Source organism: Hemiscyllium ocellatum, chromosome 1 (assembly GCF_020745735.1).
Source record: "Hemiscyllium ocellatum isolate sHemOce1 chromosome 1, sHemOce1.pat.X.cur, whole genome shotgun sequence".
Classification (NCBI taxonomy): Eukaryota; Metazoa; Chordata; class Chondrichthyes; order Orectolobiformes; family Hemiscylliidae; genus Hemiscyllium; species Hemiscyllium ocellatum.
The window spans coordinates 166,249,863-166,277,279 of record NC_083401.1 but is presented as its reverse complement, the minus strand read 5'-3'; the positions used below and the strand labels follow the sequence as shown (position 1 = coordinate 166,277,279).

Here is a 27,417-nt window from a genome sequence, read left to right as displayed (position 1 = left end):
TTTGGCTTGTCCTAGGATGGATGTGTTGTCCCAGTCGAAGTGGTGTCCTTCCTTATATGTAAGGATACCAGTGAGAGAGAGCCATGTCGTTTTCTGGCTAGTTGATGTTCATGTATCTTGGTGGTTAGTTTTCTGCCTGTTTGTCCAATGTAGTGTTTGTTACAGTTCTTGAACGGTATTTTGTAAATGACATTAGTTTTGCTTGTTGTCAGTATAACGCATTTCAAGTTCATTAGCTGGTGTTCAAGTGTGTTGTTGGGCTACCATGAAGCCAAGGGGTCGGAGTTGTCTGGCAGTTATTTCCGCAATGTCTTTGATGAGGGAAGAGTGGCTAGGGTTTCTGGACACGTTTTGTCTGCTTGTTTGGGTTTGTTGCTGAGGAATCAGAGGACTGTGTTCATTCTTTTTTAATAAACTGTGTAAGTGATTCTCCTCTGCTCTGCGTCGTTCCTCCGTGCTGCAGTGTGTAGTGGCTCATTGGAATAATGTTCTGATGCAGCTTCGTTTGTGGATATTGGGATGATTGCCTCTGTGGTTCAATATAGAGGAACCTCGATAATCAAAGTATTGGATTATCCAAAAGGAAATCTCGAGTTCCCAGTAGAAACATAACATCAAAGACGTGTTTCCTACAGCGATCATGTCATTTGTTTACAGCAATTAAACAAGCACAGTCTCCAAATGACTGACATCCCGCCCTCTCCCCCCACACTTTCCCTGGAATTCTACATTGGGGTGTACCCTAAACCCTCTTTCGCCAAATAATCTGTCCAACATTATCCCATATAGGGTAAAGATGGAAGCTGTCAAAACGCAGTAAAAAACTGTGTGGGGGGCTGTGGCTGTGTGTGCACACTATTTGGAGACTTACCCCACAAAGGTGGCAGCACAAAGGTGTCTTGTTGTTGGTGTCCAGTCCGGCTGCCTCGGAGAGGGACGGGGTGGGGGGCAGGGGTGGGATTGGCAGCAGGGGGCAGTGTGGGACAGGGTGTGTGGGGCTCGTGCGTGGTGTGCTGCTGCCTCACCTCCTGAACTGGAAGCAGATTTTAAAAACTCCAATCCCCAGAGGAAAGACCATTAATCGATTAACCGAATAATCAATTATCCACATGAAATAGTGTCTGCCCATCTTGTTCAGATAACCGAGGTTCCACTGTATTTGATCTATATGTATTGTAGACACTATAGACGCTGGTTTGAAGTTCCTAGTTGGCTGTTCGCTGTGACATCTAGGAATGGCAGTTTGTTGTTGTTTTCCTCCTCTTTAGTGAATTTTATGCCAGAAAGGGTATTATTGATGGTCCTGAAGGTTTCCCCTAATTTGTTTCATTTAAGACATGACAAAGGTATCATTCCACACAGCAGACCCAAAGTTTGGGTTGGATGGTTGGCAGAGCTTTTTGTTTGAGTCTCTGCATCACTGCCTCTGCTATTGCCCCTGATATTGGAGACCCCATGGGTGTTCCGTTGGTTTGTCTGCGGGTTTTGTTGTTGAAGGTGAAGTGTGTGGTAAGGCATAGGTCCACTAGCTTGACAAACTGTCTTTGCTGATGAAGTTGGTGGTGTTTGGTGTGTGTGTCTTTGGGTCTTCTAATAGTGTAGTCAGTGTTTTCTTGGCCAGGTTGATGATGATGGATGTGAACAGGGCTGTTACATCAAAGACCATTATTTCACCCTTTTCTATCTTGATGTCTTTGGTGGTCTTCAGGAATTCCTGGGTGGAGTGAAAGTAGAGGACTCACGCCACTCCAAAGTATTTTAGTCTTTGGTGTAGCTCCTTGGCCAGTCTGCAAGTTGGTGTTCCAGGCAGCGAGACTATGGGTTTGAGGGAGGCTCCTGGTTTGTGAATTTTGGGTAATCCGTAAATGCGTGGTATGTATCGATCCTAGGACAAGCCAAACAGAGACATGCACAAGAATTCCTAGAAGCACAGCATTCCAACTGGAACTCTCTCAACAAACACACTGATGTGGATCCCATTTACCACCTCCTGAGAAAGAGAACAGGAAATGACATTAACAACCAAAGAAAAGCAGGAAACACCAGCAATGCTTTGTCCAGAGGCTCAATGAAGATGTTACCTAGGATGGTGAAGAAACATCTGAAAATGAACCTTCCAGCTCAGCGAACAAACCTACATTCAGAACCTGAACCTCAAAACTCGCTAACCCTTGCCAGCTTTTATAGGTGCGCCATCAAGAGCATTCTTCTGTATGCATCACTACCTGGTATGACAACTGTAACAATTCAAGATCAGAGACAGTTACAGAGAGTGGTGAACTCGGCCCAGACAATCACAAAGGTCAATCTCCCATCTACGGAATCCACCTACTAGGCCCATTCTCAAGGAAAGGCCGCCAGCATTCTCAAAGATCCATCCCACCATGGCAATGTTTTTCTACAATCTCTACTATTGGGGAAAAGGTACAGAAACCTGAACATACGCACCAGCCGGTTTTGAAAGAGTTTCTACTCTACTTTTTTTTAAAAAGAGTACTGAATGGACTCAAAGTCTTAATATTCGCCTGTACCTGTGTTTTTGTTGTTGCTGCTGTTTACCTATTTGCTTCTCTGTGCTACTTAACTCTGATCTGCCTGCATTGCTCGCAAGACAAAGCTTTTTACCATGCTTCAGTTCACTTGACAATAAATTCAATTCAGTTGCATTACCATACTGCTCCTGCTTGAGTGAGTTTACATTGCAGACGTATTTTAAAAGGGTACCGTTTATGATATGTTCATCTATTGATAAAATATAGTGGGGTAAATGGATCAAACCAAACAAAAAGCTCACTTTAAACTATTGCAGTGCTTATTACGAATCTATTTAATCTCATGTCTCAGTAGATTAGAGATGTTGAATGCTCTAATTCTGCTCCTTTATCAACAGATTGATAATGCTAAATTGAGACAAAGTATTTGGAAATGAAATCAGGAACAATTTTAGGTTTCATGCATTTTTGAATAAATGCGATAGCTTACATATTCTTAACTTACTTATCTCTTGGTCAAACTATGTTACAGATTTCCTAGATTGGGTCTTTGTCATATGCCTTTCACAGATATGCAAGTAGTCATTTGGTAGATTTGGAATTTGAATACAGCTGAAAAATTACATTTTCTTTAGGGGTTGTGCGCTATATACGTATCAGGACAATTTGCAATACCAAAGGAAAATACTTAAACTGTACGTAAGGAGACTGCTGATCAATTTGCAAGTGGACTCTGATTGGTGAGATCTCACCATCGATGATACACTAATTAACAATGTCTGACAGTTCACTGCCGGGCCTTAAAATCTTTAGCGGACTCCCTTCTGTGAAATGGAGCAATCAAACGGACTCCTTTTTCATAACACACTAGTTGAGAATGTGGCCAGGAGGTTCTCGACTATCTACCACAAACCTACCTTCAATAGACAACAGGTGCAGGAGTAGGCCATTCAGCCCTTTGAGCCAGCACCACCATTCATTATGATCAAGGCTGATTACCCTCAATCAGTATCCTGTTCCTGCCTTATCCCCATAACCCTTGATCCCACTATCCTTAAGAGCTCTATTCAACTCTTTCTTGAAAGTATCCAGAGACTGGGCCGCCACAGTCTTCTGGGGCACAGCATTCCATACACCCATCACTCTATGGGTGAAGAAGTTTCTCCTCAACTCTGTTCTAAATGGCCTACCCTTTATTTTTAAACTGTGTCCTCTGGTTTAGGATTCACACAGAGGAAACATGCTTCCTGCCTCCAGAGTGTCCAATCCTTTTATAATCTTTTATGTCTCAATCAGATCCCCTCTCAGCCTTCTAAACTCAAGGCTATACAAGGCCAGTCGCTCCAATCTTTTAACATAAGATAGTCCCGCCATTCTGGGAATTGACCTCATGAACCTACGCTGCATTCCCTCAATAGCCGGAATGTCTTTCCTCAAATTTGGAGATCAAAACTGCGGTCTTACCAGGGCTCTGTATAGCTGCAGAAGAACCTCTTTGCTTCTATACTCAATTCCTCTTGTTATGAAGGCCAGCATGCTATGAGCTTTCTTCACTGCCTGCTGCACTGCATGCTTGCTTTCATTGACTGGTGTACAAGAACACCCAGATCTCTCTGTACTGCCCCTTTACCCAACTTGACTCCATTTAGGTAGTAATCTGCCTTCCTGTTCTTGCCATCAAGGTGGATAACCACACATTTATCCACATTATACTGCATATGCCATGCATCTGTCCACTCACCTAACCTGTCCAGGTCACCCTGTAATCTCCTAACATCCTCCTCACATTTCACCCTGCCACCCAGCTTTGTATCATCAGCAAACTTGCTAATATTACTTTTAATACCATCTATATCATTAATGTAATCTATATCATATTGTTAAAAAGCTGCTGTCCTAGCACTGATCTCTGCAGTACCCCACTGGTCACCGCCTGCCATTCCGAAAGGGAGCCGTTTATCACTGTTTCCTGTCAGCCAACCAATTTTCAATCCGTCAGTATTTTGCCCCTAATACCATGTGCCCTAATTTTGCTCACTAACATCCTATGTAGGACTTTATCAAAAGCTTTCTGAAAGTCCAGGTACACTACATCCGCTGGATCTCCCTTGTCCCATCTTGAGTTACATCCTCAAAAAATTCCAGAAAATTAGTCAAGCACGATTTCCCCTTCATAAATCCATGCTGACTCTGACCTATCCTGTTACTGCTATCCAGATGTGTCGTAATTTCACCCTTTATAATTGACTCCAGCATCTTTCCCATCATGGAGGTCAGACTAACTGGTCTATAATTCCTTGCTTTCTCTTCCCTCCTTTCTTAAAAAAATGGGACAACATTAGCCACCTTCTAATCCATAGGAACTGATCCTGAATCTATAGAACATTGGAAAATGATCACCAATGCATCCACGATTTCTAGAGCCACCTCCTTCAGTACCCTAGATGTAGACCACCAGGTCCTGGGAACTTATCAGCCTTCAGACCTAACAATCTCTCCAACATCATTTCCTGCCTAATATAAATTCCCTTCAGCCACTGGGAGATTGCTTGTGTCTTCCCCAGTGAACAGATCTGGAGTACCAATTCAACTCTTCTGCCATTTCTTTGTCCCCTGTAACATATTCGCCAGTTTGTCTTCAAGGGCCCAATTTTAGTCTTAACAATTTTTTTTTTTCCCTTTCACATACCTAAAAAAAAGCTTTTACTACCCTCCTATATATATTTGGCCAGTTTAGCTTCGTACCTCATTTATTCTGTGTATTTCCTTTTTAGTTATCCTCTGTTGTTCTTTAAAAGCTTCCCAGTCCTCCGTTTTCCCATGTATCTTTGCTATGTTATACTTTTTCTCTTTTAACTTTATATGTTTCTTAACTTCCCTCGTCAGCCACAGCCACCCCTGTCTCCCCTTAGGATCTTTCTTCCTTTTGGGAATGAACTGATCCTGCATCTTCTGCATTATACCCAGAAATACCTGCCATTGTTCTTCCACTGCCATCCCTGCTAAGGTATTGCACCATTGAACTTTGGCCAGCTCCTCCCTCATAGCTCCATAACTCCCCTTATTCAACTGAAATATTGCCATTTCCAATTCTACCCTCTCCCTTTCAAATTGCAGATTAAAGCTTATTGTATTATGGTCACTACCTCCTAATGGCTCCTTCACTTCGAGGTGTCTGATCAAATCCAGTTCGTTGCATATTACCAGATCCAGAATTGCCTTCTCCCTGGTCGGCTCCAGCACCAGCTGCTCTAAGAATCCATCTCGGAGGCACTCCACAAACTCCCTTTCTTGGGGTCCAATACCATCCTGATTCTCCCAGTCTACCTGTATGTTAAAATCCCCCATAACAACTATAGTTATATTTTTGCGACAGGCCAATTTTAGCTCCTTATTCAACTTACACACTACATCCAGGCTACTGTTTGGGGGCCTGTAGATAACTCCCATTAAGGTTTTTCTACCCTTAGAATTTCTCAGCTCTATCCATACTGACTCTACATCCCCTGATTCTAGGTGCCCCCGTGCAAGGGACTGAATATCATTCCTTACCAACAGGGCCACCCCACCTCTCTGCCCATCAGTCTGTCCTTACGATAGCACGTATAGCCTTGAATATTCATTTCCCAGGCCCTGTCCATTTGAAACCACGTCTCAAGTTATCCCCACAACATCGTAACTGCCAATTTCCAAAAGAGCCTCAAACTCACCCATCTTCTTTCTAATGCTTCGTGCATTCATATAATAGTTTTAATTTGTTACTGCCCTCACCCTTCCTATCCATCCCTATTTCACTCAACCTTACGGCATGATCCCTTTTTTGAGTTTTCTGCTCCATTGATACCGTTGTCTTTCTTGATTCTCTTGTTCTAACTTTCCCTTCAATTTCAATCTTAAACTTTGAGTTTGTTCCTGTCCTCCCCGTTCCTGTCCTCTCCAGCAAACCGGAGATAACCACCCTGGACATCCTGCTTTTCAGCTTTCTTCCGAGTTCTCCGAAGTCCCGCTGTAGAATGTCCCTCCTCTTCTTCCCGACATCATTTGTGTTGACATGTACCACTACCTCTGGCTCTTCACCTTAGCTCATGAGGATTGCCTGCACTCTGTCTGCGATGTGCTTAATCCTGGCACCAGGAAGGAAACACACCATCCTCAAATCCCACCTGTTGCCACAGAAACCCCATTCAGTTCCTCTCACTATGAAGTCCCCTATTACCACAGCTCCGAGAGATGTCTGACTCACTAGTCAACATGCATGGCGAGATTCTTTCAGTAACACATGCTAGAATATTGACCTTTTTGGAATACTGTGAATAGAGCCCACTGTGCAAGATTGGGTCCAGAGAGGAGCCCAGTCTACCTTAGAATAAGTAGAAGGGCAACGGATCTCAAAAGGTTGAGCATCACCTTGCTACTATGCAATACAAATCTACGCTGTTTCCCAATAACAAGAATAAATAATGTGGTATATAAATTTCAGTGCTGAGGAGATATTAGCTATACATATGCCCCAAAGATTGGAGGATTGTAGCATACATCAATAAAGGTATTCACCATTCCAAATCACGCTTTGCAAATCTCAAGTATCCAACATTAAAAGGTGATTCTGCAACTGGATAGCATTTGCAACATGATATTCAGCGAGAATTATATCAATGATCATAGATTAGCTTTTGGGCTCACTAAATGGCACAGTTGCATGTATTAACTAGAAGCTACACGTATTAACACACAGGGCTGCACTGTTTGGAGTCAGAAAGGAAATGTTGACTGTGCACCTGTTTTTTAAACTTGACAGAATAGGGGGCATCATTCTCTGGCTCATTTTCCAGAGCAATATGTCTCCACTAGAATCAATCTGCCAGTTTATAATTTCAACAAGTTCAGTAGTGAACTGTTAGTTATCATTAACTGTAGTCTCCCATGCCTCAATCAATCAGCACCCTTTTCTCATACAGTAAGTGTTGTTCTCCTTTTACATTAACAGTCCTGTGAATTATCCTGATGAAAGAAAAAGTGAAAAAGTGACTGTTTTCAGCAACACAAGTTCTGTATGACCAAATTACTGACTTTACACTTGGACAGTGTCATAGGAATTTGCATCAATTAAAAGAAGATGGCATTAAAAATCACTTCCAATAAGCATACATTTTCTATTCTGAATAATTCATAAAATATTGATGTACCTATAGTGGTCAATGACACAACTTGTGTTTCATCAGTCCTGAAGCTTTCTTCTGGCACTAGGTGATCACGGTGGTCATCGAGAGAATGTGCATGGAAAGATCCGTAGTGACTCAATTCTTTATTGTCAAGGGCAGCAATAGGAATCTCAGAACTTCTTTCTTCTGACAGTACACAAGTCACAGGCTCATGATCAGCATGTTCAGTAGTAGGTTCAGTTTCAAGACAAAATGGTTTAATCTCACACTCTTGTACAATTTCCTCCACTTTTTCCAGATCTTGTCCTACAAACCTTTCATCACATGGCTTCATATATGGAGGAGACTCAGTGCAAGACTGTTGCTCTTTAGAACAATAAAATGGCCCGCCATTGGTCAGCTGATATTCTTCACTAGTTCCACAGCTAATGTTTGAAGTATTCAATTTATTTTTGTTGTAGTATTTGAGCTTTTTTGAACAATGGCTCGCGTTACCAGGACTCCGTTTTGAAATATTTAGAGTTCGGACAGGGGTTCCATTTATTTGTACGGTCCCTCTTCCTTTTCCTCTATCTGGCGAATTCTTGCCTTCAATGCAAGTCTTACAGCCAGTTCTACTTAACCTGCCAATATATAAAGGAAATTAAAATTATACAGTCAGGATCGATCTAATTTTAAAGACGGTCAATACAAGGAAAACAATGTTAATGATTCACTTGTCTGTAGCTGATTAAACATTGTTATTTGTCATGCATATATTTTAGTTGAGACTTAGACCAGTATATTCTTACAATTACTTAAGTGAACCAAATGCGTAAATTAATGATAAACCAACATCTAGGCCATATACCTTTGTAAAGCTATGACTTAAAAATGGATTACCAGAAAGCTTACTTGCAAGTTGTAGCGCCAAGTGTGTTAATGGAGGTCCTATCCTGTTGGAGCAGCAGGGAGGTCTGGCATGTTCGTTGTCTAGATTGACTAAACTCTCTCAAAATGTACTGAGCACGTTGGTAGGCCATGATGATGACACAAACAAGCAGCAAGCTACAAAAACAAGTATATTGACAACAGCACAATAAATTTAAAATTTACAGACAATGCGCTACTATAAAATGATCAAAAGACCTCAAGTTGCGTTAACCTGGTGCTTTTTAATGATGCATTGGAATCTAAAAGAGACCATACACAATTCTAGGGGAATGCCATGCAACCTGACTGACTTTCCTTCCCATATCAGTTTATGAATGAATTTCAGCACAATGAAACATGACCGCTGGCTTTGAACCCCAAAGCTGAATTTTAGCCCCAGAACAACCAATGACCATTCCACTTCAACAAAGTGCTGCTATTAAAAAGGTCTGTGCAAAGATTTACGTTCCAAGTATATTTTACATTTTGTTTTACACCTTCAAGGTTAAAGCAAATCTTGAGAATAACCTATTTCTTTTTACCATTTAAAAAAGGATTATAGATCCATATTTGAGCCAAGGCACTGACAGGCAAAAAATATCCTCATAGTTTAAAGTTTCAGTTTACATTGGAGATCAGAAGTGAAAACTTAATAATCACAAAAAAAAAGTCAAACATTTCTTGTCTGAGAAAGCAGGCTTTTGACAGGTTGGGGGGACATTCTCGGCACGTCCCCCTTCCCTCAATGAAGTGTTCAACTCATCCCCAGAAGCTCACCGAACCAGATGACTTTAAAGACTGAGGCTGGAGATTTACAGGACCCATTGTGATGATGGAGGAGGTGGAGGAGGAGTGAATGAGGACGAGGAGGGGGAACTGGCTAATGCTGGCAAGATAACCCTACTGGAGTTGAATTATTTCCTCCCCAGTTTGCCAGTAAGATTTTACCCTCCCCTGCATAGGTCAGCTGCCAGTTCAATGCAGGAACCTGTAGGTAGAGGCTCGAGACCCCTTCTTTTAGAACTCTATCCACCCTGGCAGCAATGGTATGAACTGCCCTCAGTGACCTTACTGGGGTCTGCCTGATTGGCCCCAGCAGCGTCAAGCACCACCTACTGGCTGGGAGGACGTACAAGCAATGTGTCCTCCTCTTCTCCTCATAGTGGAACTGCTGAGCTGCCATCCCTCTGTCAGAGGCTCCTGTTGCTGACTGGCTTAGCAGCAGCCAATTCCAAACCTGGGACCCAACACCCACTGAAACTTGGTGAGCACCACATTCTTCTTCCACCCCCCCACCCTCCAGCCTCTGGTCTCAGCTCGATCCCTGCTGCCTCTGAAATACTCCAGCTAAGCAAAACAGTCCATGCAACATGTCCTGATGTTTATGAATCCTAGTATGACAGATTTGGGACAGGACTGGCAAAGCAACCATATGTAATTCTTCAAATGAAGAGCTGAAGTTAATGCAATAAAAAAGGCCAGAAGAACTGCAGATGCTGCAAAACAGTAAAACAGAAATTGCTGGAAAACTCAGCAGGTCTGGCAGTAACTGCAGAGAGAAAGCAGAATTAGTGTTTCGAGTCCAATGTCTCTTCTTCAGTGATACTGCCAGACCTGCTGAGCTTTTCCAGCAGTTTTTGCTTCTGTTTCTGTAGGCTGCAAGGCTACATAAATCCTCTTTCGGTGGAGATGGGAATGCTTAAATCTCCATCAACCTTTCCACAAGGAGCAAACAGGGTGTTAAGAGTCAGATAATCAACAAAGTGGATATTAGAGCTCCAGACAGTAGCTTAATTCAGATCTGCTTACGCATAAACAGAGGTAATATAATGTACTTGAAACATTTCAGGAAGCTTTCTTTTCAAGAGTACACAGGAAATAATTACTCAAAGCAATAAGTTCATGGTAACAGTCCCCATATTAAAACTGTACTACAAATAATTTGAATTTCATGATAAATTTCTGACCAGCTAAAGAGACAGACGACAATCCAGAATGGCTGTTCCCAACTCAGTGCTGGCACCAAGTCTGCACAAAGAGGTAACAGGTGATGTGGAAGAGTCATATTCAGAGTAAACTGAAACTGCAAGCCTCTTGCAGTTAAAAGCTGCAATTCACGAATCACCCAGGAAGTAGTGAAATCTGGTGTAAACCTGAGCAGGGAAGAGGGCAAAAGTGAGTTAAATATTACAACCAAACTGAACAGCTTTAAGTTTGAAAAGAAAACAAAAGCAATGCATCTATATCTGAAACTATACTGTACTGCAATTATGGCCCACTACCATCTTTTGAAAATTCCCTTCTTCCAACTATTACATCGGACTCCTACATTCAGGAGAGTTGGTACTCAAACCATTCCTGAGGTCACTACTAATGTCTACTGTTGGGAAATAATCAGAGGCTGGGAAAGCGATCACGAAGAGGGTCTTCACATCAGTTTGCCTGTTCACTGTCTTGCTATTCGTTGCAGTTCAGATCATCTCCATGCAAAGCAAGTTTTGAGAAGTATGCTGCAGACAATGCAATGCTTGCTAACATGGGAACAATGAGAGCATAGACAAACAAAATGCAGGAAGCATTCAGGACAGGCAGTGTCTAATGGGAAAGAAACAAAATTAATCTCTCAGGTTGAAGGCTGCCCATTGGAATGATCACCAATTCTGATGAGGTCATGGACCTGTAATGTTAATTCTACACCTCTACTCACAGCTGCTGCCAATCTGCTGAGTGGCTCAAATAGTTTCTATTTGAAGTTCAGACTTCCAACTACATTATCTTGCTTTCATCATAAACACAAATATTCTCTCAGCTATCTTATTGTCACAAAACACAGCTGATCAGAAACGAACAAACTGGACTTTGCTACTTAAAATTTTACCTCAAGTAAAATTAACATTAAGAAACTTACATCAAAATAAGGTATCCATATATCACGAAGGAGAGTATTGTACATATTTAGTTTTATAGGTAACTGCTAGAGTTTAGATTTTTAAATAGTGGCATTCCAAGGGTTTTTTGACAATCCTTCTGAAACAATGACTTAATGCAGTATTTGTAGAAACTGTTTTCATTGTGAAAGTTTACAACAGGTGGGGTACAATTGAAGGCCATTATAACTTGATTTTGGTTCAGGATACTTAAAGATGGATTTCAACTGGAATCATGACAAGTATAAGAACTAGGAGGAGGAGGACGAGTAGGCTGTCCGGCCTTTCAAGCCTGCTCCGCCACTCAATAAGATCATGGAAGATCATTTTGTGGCTTCATCTCCACTGACCCGCCCTTAATTCTTAATTCCTTTACTGTTCAAAAAATTATCTTAGCTTTAAAACATTTTCTGAGGAAGCCTCAAGTGTTTCACTGGGCAGGGAATTCCATCTATTCACAATCATCTGGGTGAAGAAGTTCCATCTTAATTCAGTCCTAAATTTGCTCCCCCTAATTTTGAGGCTGTGCTCTTATCCTAGTCTCACCTGCCAGTGGAAGTATCCACTCTACTTCTATCTGATCTTTTCCCTTTGTAATTTTGTATGTTTCTACAAGTTCCTCCCTCATCCTTCTAAATTCCGATCGATATAATCCCAGTCTACTTAGTCTCTCCTCATAAGTCAACCATCTCAACCCTGGAATTAACTTAATGAACTTCCATTGCACCCCATCTAGTGCTAGCGCAACTTTTCTCAAGTAAGGAAACCAAAACTGCATGCAGTAACTCCAGGTGTGGGCTCCCCAGCCCACAATACCTCCCTACTTTCAAACTCAATCCCTTTAGCAATGAAGGACAAAATTCCATTTGTTTTCTTAATTACTTGTTGCACCTGCAGACCAAATTTATGACTCATACAGAGGTCCCTCTGCACAGCAGCATGCTACAATTTTTACCATTCAAGTAACAGCCCTTTTCACTGTTACACCTACTAAAATGGATGCCTTCACATTTATTAACATTGTACTCCATTTGCCAGACCTTTGCCCACTCACTTTAACTATGTCCTTTTGCAAAGCTTCACAGTCCTCTGCACACTTTGTTCTACCACTCACCTTAGTGTCATCTGCAAATTTTGACACACTATACATGATCCCCAACTCCAAATCATATATGTAAACTGTGAATAATTGCAGTCCCAACACTGATCGGCAACCAGAAAAATCATTTATCCCCACTCTGCTTCTTGTTAGTTAACCGATCCTCTGTACATGCTAATACATCACCCATAATGTCATGCATCTTCATGTTATGCAGCACCGTGTCAAGTGCCTTTTGGAAATCGAGATATACCACATCTACTGGGTTCCTGTTGTCCAATGTGCTCGTAATGTCTTCATGAAATTCTTGTAGATTAATTAAGCATGATCTGACCTTTAATGAACCCATGCTGCATCTGCCCAATGGGACAATCTCTATCTAGATGCTTTGCTATTCCTTGATACCAGAACTAGCATTTTACCCATTCCAAAAGTTTGCTATCTGGTCTATAATTCCCCATCTTTTGTCTATCTCCTTTTCTCAACAGTGGTGACACATTTGCTGTTTTCCAATCTGCTGGAATTGTCCCAGAGTCCAGTGAATTTTGGAAAATTACAAGTGCATTTGCTATTTCACCCACCATCTCCTTCAGCACCCTAGGATGCATTTCATCAGGGCCAGGAAACTTGGCTATCCTTAGCTCCAATAGCTTCCCCACAATACCTGTTTTGTGATAATGATAGTTTCCAGGTCCTCACCTACCTTCGTCTCGGTGTCAATTACTGGCATGTTATTAGTGTCTTCCACTGTGAAAACTGCTGCAAAATATCTTTTCAGTGCCGAGGCCTTTCCTGACAAATAGCGTGTGCCTGAAACGTGGACTCTCCTGCTCCTCAGATGCTGCCTGGCCTGCTATGCTTTTGCAGCACCAGACTTTGACTCATTTCCTCATATCCCAATACAAAATCCTCCTTTTCATCCTCTAAAAGGAGAATGTTTACTTTCGCAACTCTTTTTCATTTTATACATTTATAATAACTTTTGCTATCAGCCTTTATAAACCAGCTGGTTTATTCTCATAATCCATCTTACTTGCTTTTTACAGCTTTTTTTGTAAATTTCTGTTGACCTTGAGAGCTTTCCCAAGTTTCCTGCTGATTTAGGGTGTAGGCTTGCTCGCTGAGTTGTAGATTTGATATCCAGACGCTGAAAATGTGTTGCTGGAAAAGCGCAGCAGGTCAGGCAGCATCCAAGGAACAGGAAATTCGACGTTTTGGACATAAGCCCTTCATCAGGAATTTCCTGAAGGGCTTATGCCCGAAACGTCGAATTTCCTGTTCCTTGGATGCTGCCTGACCTGCTGCACTTTTCCAGCAACACATTTTCAGCTCTGATACTCCAGCATCTGCAGACCTCACTTTCTCCTTGATATCCAGACGTTTCATTACCTGGCTAGGTAACATCATCAGTGGGGACCTCCAAGTGAAGCGAAGCTGTTGTCTCCTGCTTTCTATTTATATCTTTCTCCTGGATGGGGTTCCTGGTTTGTGGTGATGTCATTTCCTATTCGTTTTCTGAGGGGTTGATAGATGGCATCTAGATCTATGTGCTTGTTTATGGCGTTGTGGTTGGAGTGCCAGGCCTCTAGGAATTCTCTGGCATGTCTTTGCTTAGCCTGTCCCAGGATAGATGTGTTGTCCCAGTCGAAATGGTGGTTTTTTTCTCATCCGTGTGTAGGGCTATGAGGGAGAGGGAGTCGTGTCTTTTTTTGGTTAGCTGGTGTTCATGTATCCTGGTGGCTAACTTTCTTCCTGTTTGTCCTACGCAGTGTTTGTGGCAGTCCTTGCATGGAATTTTGTAGATGACGTTGGTTTTGTCCATGGTTTGTACTGGGTCTTTTAAATTTGTTACTTTTTGTTTGAGAATGTTGGTGGGCTTGTGTGCTACTAGGATTCCGAGGGGTCTCAGTAGTCTGGCTGTCATTTCTGAAACTTCTTTGATATATGGTAAGGTGGTTAGGGTTTCTGGCTGTGTTTGGTCTGCTTGTCGTGGTTTGTTCTTGAGGAATCTGCGTACTGTGTTTTTTGAGTATCCGTTCTTCTTGAATACATCGTGTAGGTGGTTCTCCTCTGTTTTCCGAAGTTCGTCTGCGCTGCAGTTTGTGGTGGCTTGTTGGAATAGTGTTCTGATACAGCTTTGTTTGTGTGTGTTGGGATGGTTGCTGGTGTAGTTGAGTATTTGGTCAGTGTTTGTCGGTTTTCTGTATACGCAGGTTTGTAATCCTCCCTTGTCCTTTCTTTCTACTGACATCCAGAAATGCGAGTTTGTTGTCAGTTTCTTCCTCCTTGGTGAGCTTCATGCCTGTGAGGGTGTCGTTGATGTTAAATGTCTCTTCTATCTTGTTTCATTTTGTGATGACAAAGGTGTCATCCACATAGCGGATTCAGATTTTTGGTTTTATGATTGGTCGGGCTGTTTGTTCTAGTCTTTGCATTACCACTTCTGCTAGGAATCCTGATAGCGGAGATCCCATGGGTGTGCCGTTAGTTTGTTTGTAGACTATGTTCTTGAAAGTGAAGTGGGTGGTGAGGTATAAGCCCGCTAGCTTCATGATGTTTTCGTTGGTAATATGATTGATGGCGGTTGGGGTGTGTGTGATGGTCTGTTCTAAAAGTGTGGCAAGTGTTTCCTTTGCTAGGTCAATGTTGATGGAGGTGAACAGTGCTGTTACCTTGAATGAGATTATTGCTTCATCTTCCTCTATTTTGATGATTTTTAGGAATTCCTGGGTGGAGTGGATGGAGTGCTGTGACTCTTCTACTAGGTATTTCAGTCTTGCGTGTAGTTCTTTGGCCAGTCTGTAAGTTGGTGTTCCGGGTAGTGAGACTATAGGTCTGAGGGGAGCTCCTGGTTTATGGATTTTTGGTAGTCAGTAGAATCGTGGGATGTTGGTCCCATCAGGTTTCATTTTCTGGAATTCCATCTTGTTTAATTGTCCGGAATTGTGTAATTTTGTTTCCTAATTGTGGGGTCGGGTCTAGCTCCACCTGTTGGTAGGTGTTGGTGTCAGCGAGTAGTGCATTGGCTTTCTCTATGTAGTCCCTTCTGTTCAGGGTGACGGTGAGCCGACCTTTGTCTGCAGGTAAAATAATGATGTTTTTGTCTTTTGAGGTTTTCTAGGGTTTTCTTTTCTTGTGTGTTCAGTTTGTTTTCTTCCCTTTTCCCCATCTATCAACCCCTCAAAACGAAGAAATGACATCAACACAAACCCCAGGAACCTCATCCAGGAGAAAGATATAAATAGAAAGCAGGAGACAGCAGCTTCGCTTCACTTGGAGGTCACCACTGATGTTAATTACCTGGCTAGGTAACATCATCTGGATATCAAATCTACAGCTCAGCGAGCAAATCTACACCCTAAACCTCAACCTGAGCTACAAACCTTCACAAACCTTGCAATTTCCTGCTGATCTTGGTCACTTTGTATGCCTTCTCTTTCAATTTGATAGCCTCGCTTATTTCCTTAGACACCCATGGCAGATTACGCCTTTTCCTACAGTCCCTCCTTTTCACAAGTACATACACTTTTGCTGAGCACTTTGAAATATTGCTCTGAAGGTTCTCTGAAGCTCTTTCCTTCTACTCTACTTTAGCCAATTCCTCCCTCATACTACTGTAGTTTTTTTTGTTTAAGCACAAGATCCCGTTATTGGATTTTATCTTTGCACTTGCCATCTGTATTCTAAATTCAACCATACTGCGATCACCCCTACCAAGAGGATCCCTAACTATGACATCATTAATTATTCCTGTCTCATTACACAGGACCAGATCGAGAACAGCTTGCTCCCTTGTTAGTTCCAAGGCCTGGTTTACAATCACTTGTTAATTATCTTAATTGATGATAGCATTAGAGAAGTCAGATCCCACAATGGAACCTTCATTTACTCACTTGTGGGACATGGGCATCATTGGGTGGCCAGCATTTATTGCTTGAATCTAGTTTCCCTTACAGGTGATGGGGAGCTGCTTTCTTGAATCGCTGCAGTCAAAATGCTGTAGCTACAATACCGAGGGAGGGAATTCCAGGATTTTGAGCCAACAACAGTGAAGGAACAGGATCTAAAAAAAACTCAATCTTTGAGTTTTCTCAGCTAACTTCAATTCTGCAGTATCTCAAATCCAAAAACATGCTAATGGTCTTCAATGTTTACTCCACCTATCATAAATCATAGTAATATCAAATTTCCATTAACTCACCAGGGGTCTCTGTATTTAGTTACTGCATTTAGAAGGACTCGTTTTAAAAAAAACGCTCAGAGCTTTCATAAAGTACATTTTAAAACCTAAATGCTGAAAATAATATTTATTTACAAACACGTCATCTCAACATTCACATTTACCAGGAATTGTGTTCCTAAGTGTTCCGGAGAGTCAATGGTAGCATGCTTGCTTTTACTTCAAAGGGTTGAGGTTCAAGTCTTATTTCCAACATTTACTCACCTCGTTTTTAAAACTAACATATGTGGGATTTGAGTGTCACTGGCCTGGACTGGCTTTTATTGCTTTTCCATAATTGCACTCAAGGTCAGGCTGATGAGTGCCTCCTTGATCACAGCAGTACTTGAGTCTAGTTATATCACAGAGCTGTTCAGATGGGAGATTCAAGATTTTGACCCAATTACAAAAAACTAGGTATCAACCTGGCAAAAGTACAACCTAAACAAAATTCTGGTCATTAGTAGAGAATACTTGCGCTCCAGACTTACTGTGCCCTTAGCTAAACTATTCCAATATAGCTATAGCACTTCTTACACCACCACTGCCACTGTACATTATTCATTATCCGTACTTACAGAATGCTGATCTCATGTGAAGAATTAACATCCAGCACAAATGATTCACATTTTAGAATTTGAAACCCAAATCCTTGACATCTGTATCCATTAATGCTCATTGAAATCACCGAGACAGCCAGTGGTCCAACATTTTCAACCTTAAAACTCCTTCTAATGGTCAAGTTGAGTTCATTTCCTTTTGACTCTGGAATAAAGAGAATTTAGTAACTACAGTGACGTCAGGTATTTGGAGAACATTATCAAATCACACCCTGCAAGCCTTTTTCACACTGGTCTGTCAAAGCCAAAATGGCAACCATTTCAGTTTCCATAGCATCTACTGGGAGTTATCAAGAGATACTAGATGATTATGAATGCGCTTATAGTCCTTAAAATAATCATTTCTAATCTCTGTACAGAGCCTTGACACATTAATCATGATTTGGAGATGTCGGTGTTAAACTAGGGTGTACAAAGTTAAAAATCACAACACCAGGGTATAGACCAACAGGTTTAATTGGAAGCACACTAACTTTCGGAGCATTGGTCCTTCATCAGGTGGTAGCGGAGGGCTCAATTCTAACAGAATTTATAGCAAATACTTAGTGTGATGTAACTGAAATTATACATTGAAAAACTGATTGTCTGTTAAGCCTTTCATCTGTTAGAATACCATGATAGTTTCACTTCTTTCATGTGTAAATCACAAAACCTTTTTTTTAAAAAAGGCTTTGTGATTTACACATGAAAGCAGCAAAACTATCATGGTATTCTAACAGAAGAAAGGCTTAACAGACAATCAATTTTTCAATGTATAATTTCAGTTACATCACACTGTAAATATTTGCTATAAATTCTGTGCGTTAGGATCGAGCCTTCCACTACCACTTGAAGGAGTGACGCTCCAAAAGCTAGTGTGCTTCCAATTAAACCTGTTGGACTATACCCTGGTGTTGTGCGATTTTTAACTTTGACACATTAGAGCAGACTTGTTCCATGCTTTTTGAACACTGTAGGAATGTTCACTATATAGGTGCGCAACACACCAAGTAACTTCCAGTATACGTCCATCAACATCCTTCATGAGCACAGTTCTATGAAAATATGAGTGTCCTAAGGGTTTTAAGCTATGGTTTAGTGGCAGCACACTTACCCATTTAACAATATAAAATGATACAGCACTCATGGACTCCATTCAGTTCATCACACCTGTTCTTAATGTAGCCATCCAATTAATCTCACTTCCCTGGTAATGGTCCTCAGTGCTGTATTTTTTTTGTTTATTTATCACTTTCACTTCTGAATGTTATACTGAATCTGCTTCCAGCACCTTTTCCAAGCAGTATTTTCCAGATTATTCGAACTTGCAGTTTTTATAAAAGCCTAGTCATGTCCTTCCTGGTTCTTTTGCTACTTATCTTGAAAACCATGCCCTTCACGTTACCAAATCTTTGGCAAGTGAAACTTACTTACTTACATGAAACAGTTTACTTACTACCAAAACCTCTCATGACTTTAAATTTCCTCAATCTTTTCCAATTGATCAATAATCACAGTTTGTTCCTCATTGCACAAAATTGAACCTAATCATTCCTACTACTGTTCTAGTATAGATCTCCCTGGTTTAAAGTACATTCTGAAAATGTGTTTTCATTAAAGCATAGTTGAGAAAGCAGTATATGTAGCTGAGTAGCGTTGCCAGCCATTTTGCTTTAGCATGATTAATACGTTTGCAAGCACTGTTTTCAAGCATTCACTGTGGAAACTACATTTGCAAGGAAGCGCAATGCATGCACCAAGAACCATAATGGCACGTAAAACATGGACGTGCATCAAGAATCATAAAAACATTAAAAGAGCAAATGGGTGAACTACAAAAAAATGTTTATTCCTGTCTGGTGCAAGAGTGCAAAGAGAACAATGGCCAAACCATGGCTTATGAAGGAAGTCAGAGATAGTATCAGATACAAACGAATCAGACAAATTGGCAAAGCAAATTTGAAAATTGGGAACAATTTAGAACTCAGCAAAGGAGTTCCAATGGATTAAAGGAGGGGAGTTGGAGCTTTTCCCCCAGGGTGGAAATATCAAATACTAGGGAGCATAGGTGAGAGGGGGCAAGTTTAAAAAGGAAATGTGTGAGACAAGTTCTTCTTTAAATACAGACTGTGACACCTACCAGGGGGTGCTGCAGAAGCAGATACAATAGCAATGTTTAGGAGGTATTTAGACAGACATATGAACAGGCAGGAAATTGAGGGATATATGAGTCAAGATTAGAGTGGTGATGGAAAAGCACAGTAGGTCAGGCAGCATCAGAAGAACAAGAAAATCCATATTTTGGATAAAAGACCTTGACCATGTGCAGACAAATGAGATCAATTTAGAATGGGATCATGATTGGATGAGAAAAGAGTATGACAGCAAGGGAAACATAGAATTGGTGAGAAAGTTTTTGTTGATAAGTGTTATGAAGATGTGGGTGTACATTAAGAGAGCTAAAAGCAGAACTAACGGACACAGTACCAACTGCTCTCAAGAAGGCAACAATGTAACACTTGGTCGAACCACATGATTGCCCGAATACAAAAACAGATTTGAATTCAACCAGTTTAAAGGATACCCCAAAAAATATCAACCTCCGATCCACTTTGAATTGAGTATATCGACAATCTTAAAAGCCAATGACACAATCCGATGCTTTGGAGATATAAGACCAAGGGAAATTGAACAGTTGAGAGGAGAAGTGACAAGCCCCAACATGCAAACAGACTACCTGAAAATAGCTCTCCTAAAAAAAGTACGTTTTCGATCAGTAACCCGTGACGAAAAAATTCCTAAAGACGACGACACAGGAAGATCCAAATAGAAGCACGAAAGCTGCCTGGTTTTAAGATAAGAAGTGTTGTTTGTAAATCTTAATTGGGAGTTTTATTGGACTAGTATTATAGTAGGGAAGGTAAAAGATAGGTTAGAGGAAGAAATTGTAAATAGTGTTAGTTAATTATTCTCTGTTGTACTTTAAGAAATAAAGTTGTTAATTTTTACTTTAAATCGTTCTTGGCCACTCGGATGTTTTTTTAAAAAACAGATTACTGCATTACTGGGATAAATCTTTTCTGTGTTGCTGGTTTTAAATTAAACAGGAGGGTTTACTCTGCGTCTTAACAATAAGTAAAAAAAAAAAATCGATGAAAACTAATGCAAGTCCCTTCCAATCAGAAACAGGAGAATTTATTATGGGGTCTAAATAATGGGCTGACAAACTAAATTCCTACTTCACTTGTCTCCACAAAGGAAGACACGAATAATGGACCAAAAATGATGGGGTACAGGGGAGTTAGTATGAGGCAGAACTGAAGCAAATTTGTATTTGTAGGGAAATGGTGTTAGAGAAATTGATAGATCAAAGCCTAATAAATCCCAAGGGTCTAATAATCTACATAGCAGAATTCTTAAGGAAGTGGTGGATGATTGATACATTGGTGGTCATTTTACAAGATTCTTTAAATTCTGGAATAGTTCTTACAGATTGGAGGGCTGCTGATATCAGCCCACTATTTAAAAAGGGAAAGAGAGAGAAAAATAGGCCAAGTTCAGCTCTTATCTTCCACATTTCTATGTTACCATGTCACTATGTTTCCAAGTCGCTTTTATCTCCATGTTTCTATGAAGGACTGCCGGAATTGTATTTAACAATGATGCTATTGAAAAATCATTCTGAAGTGTACCAGAATGCCATTCAGACATTTCCAGTTCAAGACTTGGTTCTGTGGAAAACTGTGCATTTGTTTTGCTATGCAGTACTTTAGTGCAAGTGCTCTACTTGAAACTAACTCCAATCACATCTAATCAAATGTATACCTGTAGTTTAATTTCCCCAGTTGCTGAAAGGAAAACCATTAAGTATAGTGTACTTAGATATCTTCAGAAAGGGGACTGCATTACTGATAACTCCATGAACTCTGCTAAATTTACCATGTGCAATTAAAAAAAAACACAGGATAGAATAAAGTTCAATAGTCGAAGTATAACTCCTTTACGTGCCACAAGGTTACAACTGTCGTGGTAAGTGAATGTAACATAAACTAGAGGTTTGGACTGAAGGTCAATTCTTTAAGTGCATCTGTAATTTGGCCGAAAACTTCTTCAAGAATTTGAAATTTAAGAGGAGGATGAAGTGGCTTCAAATGATTCTTTTATAAGTAGTAAGGCTAATTTGAGCATTTCTGGCATAGGGGAAATTATACCTATCTGAAATAAAAATTCCCCTGATCTGGCACCTTCTGTAGAGGGGACAAAAAAGGTTACCATTTCAAGTTCAGTATGATTTTTTTTTAAAAAATATTAACTCTCTTTCTCTTTCCACCAATGCTGAGTTACTGGGAGGACAGCACTCCAAAAGCTTATACTTTCAAATAAACCTGTTGGACTATAACCTGGTGTTGTGAGATTTTTAACTTTGTTAGACACAGGATAAACCCCTCTGCTAATTTAAACCCAACACAGAGAAGCTCACCTCATACCATAAACTGTTAAATTTCGAGCTGTAAAGAACCATCCCAGATTTCACTATTTAAAGTGTAAATTAACAATTTCATTCTTTAAGTCCAAAGAGAACATTCGACAACTATTTACAGCTCCTTTCTCTTAAACCTATCTTTACCTCCCACTCTACAATATTGGTCTGATTAAAAAAAAGGGGAACCTTACAATGTGCAAACTGGCTGCCATACAATTGACTACACTTCCAAAAGTACTACATAACTAAATCTTCAGGATATTGTGCAATATGAAAAGCCCTATAGAACTGCAACATTTTTGCTCTTGTCAATACACTCATGTTATTGCAAGAAAGTTGTCCAAAGAGTAGAGCAAATTTCAGAGTAAATTCTCTCACCATACAAAGCAATGGTCCTTGCGTTAACCTGGCTGTGTCCCTTACCTGCTGTATTTTTATTATATTGTGGTCAAGATTTCATGCCCCCCACCTTTCACTGCCAACATCTGATCAATGAGGAGTGACATTTATCAAGGAAATGAGTTAACTCCCTACAACCTTCCATTCAGTCTTTTGCAGAATTCATTTAGCTCACAATCAATAAAATCAATGGCATTCATCCCCAAACTCCATCAACAGACACATTGACCTGGACACCATATACAAACCACTACAGCTGAAACTGACACCCGGAAGCGGCAAGAACAAACCAATATAAATACCGGAAGAAACATCAAAGCAGCGCTTCACACGAGGCTCCAACAGCACTGATGATGTTCCCTAGCCAGGGAACGAAACGTTTGCAGCAAAACCTTCCAGCTCGGCGGGCAGAACCACAACAACGGATACCCGAGCTACAAATCTTCGATCAGATTTCAATAAAATCAGCACATATTAAGTACTTCTGTACAATTGACATTCAGCAAATACCAACACAAGTAAATAACAACAGTTCTAAAGGCTCCCTTTCAGTTTTAACTTCCAAATGACAATATCACTACCAGAAAAGAGAAATGGCCATCAATACAAAAGCCCAAAGACAGCTGTTTGAAACTTTGGAATATGGAGAAACCTAAAGTGTGAGTAAGGCATTACTGCAATTTATAACAAGGCCTCTTAATGGCAAACAAATTTCGCTTTGCTTATGCAAAAAACTGAATACTTTGACTTCAACTGCACAGTATGTGTTTACTTATTCTTGTAGTACAACCAACTAAACAGGGTGGCTGATTCAAAAGGCAACTTTCAAGACATTAGTCATTTATTACTCAAATGAAAAATTACATGAGTTTAGCTCTGCTTACTTGGAACATTTTAAACATTTGTTTCAGATACCTACTGCCTCTACATTCCATGAGTGTGGATTCCGGAACCTTAAATCGAAGAGAGCCTGATGCTCCAGGCAGCTTTCCTCCCACTTTCAGCACCTCAATAGCCCCAAAGCCTTCCACAGTCACCACATCGAGTACAGTAAGGTTGTTTCTTTAAAAAGAAATAACAATCTTACATGTGGCAATTTTGAACCATTTTTTAAAACAAAACTCAGACCTGTGCTTAACAAGAGTACCTTACAAACAAAATCTTTCAAAAATAAAATAATGCTTCATTCAGAAACTACTGAGGTATTTTATTATTAACTGAAGGAAACAAAAGGCAAAAAAAACTTGCACTCCCATTCAATTAATTTAGAAGTTATATCACAACTTTCTTTTTAATTATACTATCACTAAAACATACCCCTTATAAGTGTCTAAATTAAGAAATCTAATACAGATTTACTCATACCTTGCCAAGTCACAAAGAGATAGGCTTTACATTATGGTAGCAGTGCTGTATTAACCATACCTCAATTGATACTTGAAGCATGTGTCATAATTCACTTAAAATTAGATATTTATTGGAGTTTTTAAACTAAAAGAATTAATTTTACCTTATCAGTAGGAGTGATGTGACCAGGCCGTGTGTAACTGGTGTGAACTCAACACCAACCTTCCTCATTTCCCGAGGCTGTAAAGTGAACTGAAGAATGCCATCACTTTGCTTGCTGTCCGGTTCAACGTATTTGGAACCCTATTTCATTATAAATATCACACAATTATTTCCATTGTACCATGATGGAGGATTCTGTTTCATTAACATACACTTTTCTGACAGTCAGACCACAGATTGAGTTTCCATAATTGCGTTGAATAAGTTAGAAAATACTAAACGGTAATCAAAAAAGTAACCAAAAGAAGTGGTATCTTAACTGAGTAGGGGTTCACACTGTTGATTGCCATGCACCCCAGGTTCCTCATTATCTAACAGGAAACAAAAAGAGGTGCTGGACCATACGGGGATTGGGGTGGGGGGGGAAAGAATAAAATCAGTGAAATTATTGAATCAAGGTCAGAGCTTTCAGGGTCCTTCTCTGATCACCAGTCACAGATTTTGTGTGCACTATTCTCCACAAACTTCCTATAATTTGGCATCTTCTCCAGTTTCAGGTCCTCCATAACACAGATTTGTAACATCTGTGAACTGGACAAGCAATAAGGCTGGGAAAAAGTGAGGACTGCAGATGCTGGAGATCAAAGTTGACAGTGTGGTGCTGGAAAAGCACAGCAGGTCAGGCAACATCAGAGGAGAGCAAGATCGACATTTCAGGCAAAAGCCCTTAATCAGAAATGAGGCTTCTGAGCCAAGATAGGTGGTGAGATAAATGGGAAGGTAGCTGGGCATGGATTGGTAGATGGAGGTGGGTGTAGTGGTGATAGGTCAGAGAGGAGGGCGGAGCGGACAGATGGGAAGGAAGATGGGCAGGTAAGACAGATCATGAGGGCAGTGCCGAGTTGGAAGGTTGGAACTGGGATAAGGGAGATCAGGAAACTGGTGAAATCAATATTGATCCCGTGTGGTTGGAGGGTTCCAAGGCAGAAGAGGAGATGTGTGGCGATAGAAGCAGCCCAAGACCTGCATGTCCTTGGCAGAGTAGGAGGGGGAGATTTCGACCATGGGGCGGTGGAATTGGTTGGTGTGGGTGTCCCGGAGATGTTCTCTGAAATGCTCTGCAGGAGACCACATCAGGAGCAACGAATACAGTAAATGACGTGTGGAAGTGCAGGTAAAACTGATGGATATGGAAGGCTCCTTTGGGGATTTGGATGGAGGTGAGGTTTTGGGGGGGGGGGGGTAAGAAAAGAGGTGGGTTGTGGACCTGACAGAGTCATGGAGGGAATGGTCTTTACAGAAAGTAGATAGGGGAGGGGAGTGCAATATATCTCTGGTGGCGGAGTCCATTTATAGGTGGTGGAAATGGCAGAGGATGATGCGATATTTACGGATGTTGATGGGGTGGAAGATGAGGACTGGGGTTCTATCCATCTTGCGGTTGTCGGGATGGAGTTCAAGGGCGGAGGCGCAGGAAGTAGATGAGATGCGCCTGAGGGTATCATCGAACACTTTGGAGGGAAAATTGCGGTCTTTGAAGGAGGCCATCTGATGTGTTCTATGGTGGAATTGGTCCTCCTGGGAGCAGATGTGATGGAGGAATTGGAAATAAGGAATAGCATTTTTGGAGGCGGCAGGGTGGGAGGTGTAGTCCAGATAGCTGTGGGAATCGGTGGGTTTGTATATGATGTCCAAGTTGAGTCGGTTACTATTGATAGAGATGGTGAAGTCTAGGAAGGGGAGAGAGGTGTCTTGAGATGGTCCAGTGAACTTAAAGGTCAGTGTGGAATGTGCTGAAGTTGATGAACCTTCCAACCTCCTCATGAGAACATGAGGTAGCGCCAATACAGTCGTCAATGTCACGGAGGAAAAGTCGGGAATGGTGCAGGTATAACTGCAGAAGATGAACTGTTTCACGTAACCGACAAAGAGGCAGGCATAGCTGGGGCCCATGTGGGTGCCCACAGCTACCCCTTTAGTCTGGAAAAGCAATAAGACTGCTCAACCTATCAAAGTATGCTCACTGAGACAGAGTCCAAAGCAGAAATACAAAACTGGAAACGATAAATTACAATGAAATGGTTCACAGGAATTGAAATTCAGGGAAATATAGATGGTATGAAAGGTAGATTAAAACAGCTAGACATTAAAAATAAAAGTACTTGAAATAAAATCAAAATGGTGGAAATACACAGGTGAAGCTACATTTGATTTGTGCCAATGGAATTTTGTTAGTACTCAGTAAATAAAAGAATCATTTTAAAATGATTAACAGCAATTTTCTTCTTAGGGAATGAATTTCCAACTTTGTAAAATGAATCGATTTGAAACGGCAATGAACATTTACCATGTTTCTACATCCTGACTTATTACTGAATGCATCAGCCCCAACTTCATACTGTTTTAGTGCAGTAGTAAATCTGCAGTTCATGCCATTGGAGTCACAAGAGTTGAGTCCATCAGCAAGCAATGCAACAACACGCAATGAGAGCACAATATTTCCACTGCATTTTGTCTGATTGCACAGATGCATACAACCAAAGCTATTATCAAATTTCCTCCTTTAAAATACTGAGTACCAATAACTTCATTGTTATATTTATGCTGAGTCTCATTTAGTTACATCCATTTGGAAAAATTGGCCTAAGGGCAGCTTTAGAATAGATCACAGAACATTTTTCCAGAACAAAATTTAATGAATTTAAATATTAAACTGACAGGATAAAAAATATCAGGAAGGTTTCATACATTAATTACCCCACCTTACATTTAACAAAGCATCAGGAAACCATATGGAATTGAACTTGCCTTTTGGTCAAGTGTCTTCACCAGCATAAATTCATTTGTCGTGACATTAATGTCTTGTCTTAGTTCATACCTATTAGAAATTTAAAGAATTGGATTACTTGAAATCTTATTAGAAAACTGGAAAACTGTGCAGTTACACACACAGCTTATACAATTGGAAATTCTATTTTCTCCATCTATATTCTCACTACATTAGCAGTAATTCATAAACACCACCAACTTGAGAACAACTGTACTGTGAAAATTGTACTCTCTCTCTACTGTAGGCATTCATTTGAGCACATTATTCAAACATGGCTCTAAATTAGATAGAGGTCACATTTTATTTGAAGACAAATATTAACCTATGCCTTGAGGACACAAGATGGCAAACAGAGCATGCAGTTGAAACAATAGAATATTGCATCTTTGGTTTATCAGTAATTTAAGAAAAGGCTGATCTCAATCAGGAAGCAACATGGGTCACACAAGCCATGTTAATTGGGTTGGTGGAAAATAAAATGGATTAAGCACCAGGGTTCCCACTCCTGACTATTCAGTGGCCCTACTGGAAATGGGACGTACAGACATAAACTTGCCCACATTGTTCCACTGATGGCCCAGACTCTGGACAGTTATACAGGAAAACTGTGCCTCTGGATTTATATTTCCAGGGGTAGACAAGATTTCAGAAAGATAAGAACTTTGAAATTAAGAAACACTAATTTACTTGGTCGAAACTTGAGATGGCAAAGGTTGTTTTTACATTCTATATAGTTCAGAATAAGTTTATGGGTTGGACAGTACAACATTAAATACTTAAGTGGAA

General features: G+C 40.6%; 1 protein-coding gene across 2 annotated transcripts in view; it reads right to left on the bottom strand.

Annotated features, from left to right (window-relative positions):
• The window catches only part of tmem131l (transmembrane 131 like), a 152,775-nt gene that overhangs the window by 19,723 nt on the left and 105,635 nt on the right, over window positions 1-27,417 (bottom strand). For both annotated transcript variants that reach the window (XM_060827627.1, XM_060827636.1), the window contains exons 19-25: window positions 26,610-26,679; window positions 23,803-23,942; window positions 23,212-23,354; window positions 17,390-17,576; window positions 10,534-10,719; window positions 8,549-8,701; window positions 7,679-8,277 (exon numbers count right to left, since the gene is read on the bottom strand). In XM_060827627.1, coding sequence (XP_060683610.1) covers window positions 7,679-8,277; window positions 8,549-8,701; window positions 10,534-10,719; window positions 17,390-17,576; window positions 23,212-23,354; window positions 23,803-23,942; window positions 26,610-26,679 — 1,478 coding nt within the window. The remainder of the gene's footprint in view (window positions 1-7,678; window positions 8,278-8,548; window positions 8,702-10,533; window positions 10,720-17,389; window positions 17,577-23,211; window positions 23,355-23,802; window positions 23,943-26,609; window positions 26,680-27,417) is intronic.